This window comes from Chinchilla lanigera, unplaced genomic scaffold, assembly GCF_000276665.1.
Source record: "Chinchilla lanigera isolate Chin_1 unplaced genomic scaffold, ChiLan1.0 scaffold00081, whole genome shotgun sequence".
Classification (NCBI taxonomy): domain Eukaryota; kingdom Metazoa; phylum Chordata; class Mammalia; order Rodentia; family Chinchillidae; genus Chinchilla; species Chinchilla lanigera.
In genome coordinates this window covers 672,339-677,364 of record NW_004955482.1, presented here as the reverse complement: position 1 = coordinate 677,364, position 5,026 = coordinate 672,339, and the positions used below count along the sequence as shown (strand labels likewise).

Genomic DNA, 5,026 nt, shown 5'->3' with positions numbered 1-5,026 from the left:
GTTTTAAAAATAAATAAATAAATAAATAAATAAATAAATAAATAAATAAATTTGCCAAGGGTGTTTTTTAGACCCTGCTAAGGGTGCTGTTGGAGACAAGCATCAGCCAGGCCCTCTAGGTGGCAGTGTGACAGTGTGGGTGGCTCACCTCAGAGCTGGCCTATGCTCCAGACTGGGACTCAGAACACACGCATGGTGTTCACTGTAGAAATGTTCCTGATGGCCTGAAATCAGGGCACAGGGAATACTCAGTAGGAGAAGGAGTAAATGAAGAGTGTCTGTGGCTGCAGGGCTTGGCTGCCTCGGGGCACCACAGGCTGGATTGCTCAGGCTGAGTGCAAACCAGGTTGGGGCCAAGCGCATGTTGCCTCCTCTGTTTCCCAGAAGTCACAGGGGTCTACATGAAGCATACCAGTGTGTTAGTGAGCCAGTTTCTTAGTAGCAGCGTAGTGAAGTATACTGTGTGGAGAGTTTTTTGAAGAAGGAGGGTCAGTCAATACTCGTTGCCTTTTGGCATAGAAAGAAGTTACAGAATGGGACCACTCTGCCGTTACAGTTCTTGGCACTAGGTGACACCAGGGAGCTGCTCTTCGTGGTGCTGTGCTCCACATCCTCAGCCTTACTCCAGGGGCTTTTGCTTGTAAAGTGCCTTGGCATTGCCTGAGGAGATATGAGAAAAGCACATCTCCCTCCCCAGCAAGACTCTGCTTTCTTGTGGGGCCTACAGACTGTGCTGACAGGAAGCATGAGCCAGAGCGCTTGCCTGGTGCTGCTTGCACAGTGCACATGGGTGTTGGAGGCAAGGAGGGAACGGAGAAGCACACATTCAGAGCCGGAGGAAGATTCCAGGGCTTTGGTGTTGTGTTAGCTGAGGCAGAACACTGCAGGGAACACAAACCTGTTTTGTTACAAAATGACTTCTCGTTGATGAACACAAACATGTCTCTGGTCTCTGCATTCTCTGGACATACTAATACAAGCCTTTGTGTTTGGTCTCAGGAGCTGATGAGGAGTTTCAACAGGGACAGGCGAATTTTCTGTGCCCTTCTGTCCACCCACAGCCGTGCCACGGGCATAAACCTGGTAGAGGCAGACACCGTGGTGTTTTATGACAATGATCTAAACCCAGTGATGGATGCCAAGGCCCAGGAGTGGTGCGATCGGATTGGGAGGTGCAAGGACATCCACATCTACAGGTGATGCCGCCTGGCGGCAGCTTTGCAAACATCACAAAGGGCCACACAGCTACGGATAGAAAAGCAGAACAGCAGTTTTTAGTTCTAGAGGTTTCTACCAGGCTTGGCTTATATTTTATTCAGGAAAAAGTATATTCCTGCTGTTTCATCTGTTCTTTATAGTTGACACTGGGTTGAAATTGTCACTTAGTTATGCTATCTTTGTACTTAAACACGAAAAAGATGGTTTATAGTTTGGGTTGTTTTAACTATTATGAGATATAAATTAACTGTTGAAAGAATTTAGATCTATAGCATTACTGTCAAGCATAAAAATTGTAACTGCCAAAATAGCTAACTGGGGAAAGAAGAAGGCCCACTCTGTATCTCCAGATTCCAAAAGTGTTTGTGATAATAGTGCAGTGCTCATCTGTGCAAGATGCACACTTAGCTGCTATGAGCGCAAGTGTGGCCTGGGCCACTGTTGCTAGTTAAGAGTGTTTCACAGTCCAGGTGGCTTAGGGTGAGCCATTTCCAGGAAACAATACCTGGAGCCTTAAGTTTGAAAGATCACTTTAACCAAAACTGTGAAGAAAGAAAAAGCATGTTTGAGGTAAAAATTTTAAGTATTGCAAAGAGATACTGTTAAGTGAAGGAAATATATAAATAATAGATGGAAAAATTGTTGACAAGTCTGAGAACAAGTCAAAAATCAAATCATTCTGGTAATTTAAGAAGAAAGGTAAAAGACACTCTTGTGCCAGGTGTAGTGGTATACTTCCATAATCCCAGCACTCTGGAGGTTGGGGCGGGAGGATCACTTTGAGTTTGAAGCCAGCCTGGGCTGCGTAGTTCAAAACCAGCCTGAATTACATGGCAAGACTGTGTCTCAAAACAAACAAACAAATGCACTAATTTTTAAGAGGGGAGCAAGGGAACCTAAGTCTGCAGTCAGTTGCGCTCTGGTGGGTAGGAAGATGTGCAGGTTCAGTATATAAAGGAAAGTCTCCTCCATGCTATCAAGCAATACACAGAAGGGAGTTGTGCCTTCTGCTGGGGCCTGGGAAGGGGAGCATCTGTGGACTTACAGGTTGGGGATTCTCTCAGCCCTGCTGAGAGCAGTGTGGCAAAGGCTTGTTGAAATTAAAGAGCTGCATCCTGAGCAGCATGCCAGGACATCTGTCCTTTGGTGTTGGGATGTCCACTGGAGCTCTGTCCATGCACCAGCAGGACCCTATTGTGGGCTCAGCTGCACCACCAGGTTGAGCTGCAGCAGGAAGGCAAGTTCATCTGGGCACAGTTCTCTGGCATTCTACTTGATGAGGAATGCAGAATGGAGATCTGCATGTAGTGAGGCAGACGTGGCACACTGGTAGCATGCATGAGGTTGCCAGCCTTTACATCGGCCACTGGCTGGGAAAGGGGCAGAAGAAGCAGTCTGTGATGAGAACGTTGCCAGCAAAAAAGCTGCCTATTAGGTACACTCCATTGCCCAGCTGGATGTGTGTACTAACCAGCGGCTCAAATAGGTCAGGCTTTGCTGTTAATCTCAGTAATCAGAATGCAGATGACTTTCTGCTCTCTGCTGGCTGTTTAGTTCTCTGTATACCAGGGTCTGATACTGTTTTTTGCCTCGTTTGTTTCTGTGTAGGTGTCTTGATTTTTGGAAATTTCAGGGGAAACGCTGTTCTTTTCATGCCTGTGACATTCCTATTAAAGTGCATGACTTGGACCTCTAGCGTTTAGCATTTTGTAGGCAGACAAGCCTCATGGGAAGATTGTAGACTGTGAGGTGCCTGCTTGGGTCTCACCCAAGGATTCCCTTAGCACCTTTGTCTGTTAGCTGGCGGAACAGTCACAGTTCTGTCTTGCGTCAGTGCCGGCTGTGGCCTGGCAGCATGTAGGGGACCAAAAGATGACATTGCCTATCCTCAGGCGAGAGTGAAATGTTGCAAGCAGCGTAGACAAGGAAGCTGTTGGTGCTGGTTCTCGGGGTCAGTTGTGAGCCTAGCAGGAGCGAGTGGGCCTCATCCAGTTGAGACTGGCAGGAGGAAGCAAGGGGGCCAGCAGGGGGCTGCAGTGGGGTGTGGCACATGGAGCACTGCATGTAACCTGCACTTCAAGGTGACTTGATTGTCATTGTGTGGTGTGTGTGTATGTCTGTGTTTTGTAGGCTTGTGAGTGGCAATTCCATTGAGGAGAAGTTGTTGAAAAATGGAACGAAAGATTTGATCCGGGAAGTGGCTGCCCAGGGAAATGACTACTCCATGGCATTCCTCACTCAGGTATTCTGCATGTGCTCAGTGCTATGAGGAAGGAAGGCTGCACAGGAAAGCCTGTTGTTGTCTTACGCGGTATTCATGTACCCAAGGCTTGAGCTCAGGCAGAGATCACCTCTCTGCTCCTGGGAACAATGTGCCTCCTTGTGTCCAGCGAACCATCCAGGAGCTGTTCGAGGTCTACTCGCCCATGGACGATGCTGGCTTCCCAGTAAAAGCAGAGGAGTTCGTTGTACTCTCCCAGGAGCCTTCTGTGAGTGAAACCATCGCACCCAAGATTGCAAGGCCTTTCATAGAGGTGAGGCGCGTTCTGGTTCACATGGTGCCTCGCCGTGGCCTGCCCTCTGAGTGCTGCAGCCTAACCTGTCTGTGAGGCACCCCCTGTGCCTTTCCCTCCCTGAGGACTCTTAGCTGGGGAGAGGCACAAAGAGAAGGTAGACCTGTGGCCTCGTGTCAGTCGCTGCTGTGTTTATTAGCTTTTCCAAGCTGCTGGGTCTCCTGTCCCCTCTTTGACCTCAGTCCACTGTCTTGGCTCTGACTAGAGCCGCCGCTGGCCCTGCATGTCACTGAGCCCTAGCAGTATGTTATCACCATTGAGGGCTTATACGAAGTACCCAGCTGAATTTGAAGCATACACATCACAGAGCATCTAGCTCAGTATTTCGTGTTAGCTGTGTGTTGAAGTGATCTCGTGGGTCTTGGTGACAGGCATTCTGACTGCAATGAGATGGAGTGACGGTATAGTTTTGATGTGCATTTCCCTGAGGACTAAAGCTGCTGAACACATTTTCATGTTATTGGCCATTTGTACTTCTTTTGAGAGGTACCTGTTTAATTCACTGCAAGTTTATTGATTGGGCTATTTGATTATCTTGGTTGTTTGAATTCTTTATTCTAGATACTCACCCTCTGTGGAGAAGTAGCTGGCAGATGTTCTCCCATTCTGTGGACTGTCTTTGTTTTGGTGGGAAGGGCTTACTTTAATTATTAGAAGATAATTTGTGTACTGTGTCTAAGTACATTATGAATTTTTCATCGTATCTCTCTACAGTTTTCTGTTTTATAACATTTCAGTTCAGTTTGGTGGAGGAAGACTAGAACTGCTTGCCTTTAAGATTAGGTAAAGCTCATAGTGAGTGTTTTAATACACATTTAAACAAGAAGTATACTCAAAAGGGGCTGTAAGGGATGAATGGAAATTATAAAGGGAGCTTTATAGTAAAATGGGAATGCAGCACTTTGGATTGCCCCAAGTGCACAATACACAGAACTTGTAAGTGATGTAGTTTACTTGCTGACCATCTGGCTTCAGTTCCTACAGTTATAGCCCAAAAAGTTGTAACTAGTCACCTTCCAAAATTGCTTTTAAATTAAGTTCTTATATTGTAGCAGTAAACAAAACAGTGTACTTCAACAGTACTGCAGTCTATTAAAAAACACATTTGAGAGTTATATAAAATGTTTTGCCTAAGTTATAAATGTTTATCATGTTATTATTTACATAACTAGTAATACTTACCAGCAGCTATAAGTTCAGAATGCAGTTTTTATTTATTTATTTATTTTTTATTT

General features: G+C 46.0%; 1 protein-coding gene across 12 annotated transcripts in view; it reads left to right on the top strand.

Moving 5' to 3' along the window:
- The window catches only part of Ep400 (E1A binding protein p400), a 107,016-nt gene that overhangs the window by 68,967 nt on the left and 33,023 nt on the right, over nucleotides 1-5,026 (top strand). For all 12 annotated transcript variants that reach the window (XM_013503604.1, XM_013503608.1, XM_013503607.1 and 9 more), the window contains 3 exons: nucleotides 1,000-1,196; nucleotides 3,349-3,460; nucleotides 3,609-3,752. In XM_013503604.1, coding sequence (XP_013359058.1) covers nucleotides 1,000-1,196; nucleotides 3,349-3,460; nucleotides 3,609-3,752 — 453 coding nt within the window. The remainder of the gene's footprint in view (nucleotides 1-999; nucleotides 1,197-3,348; nucleotides 3,461-3,608; nucleotides 3,753-5,026) is intronic.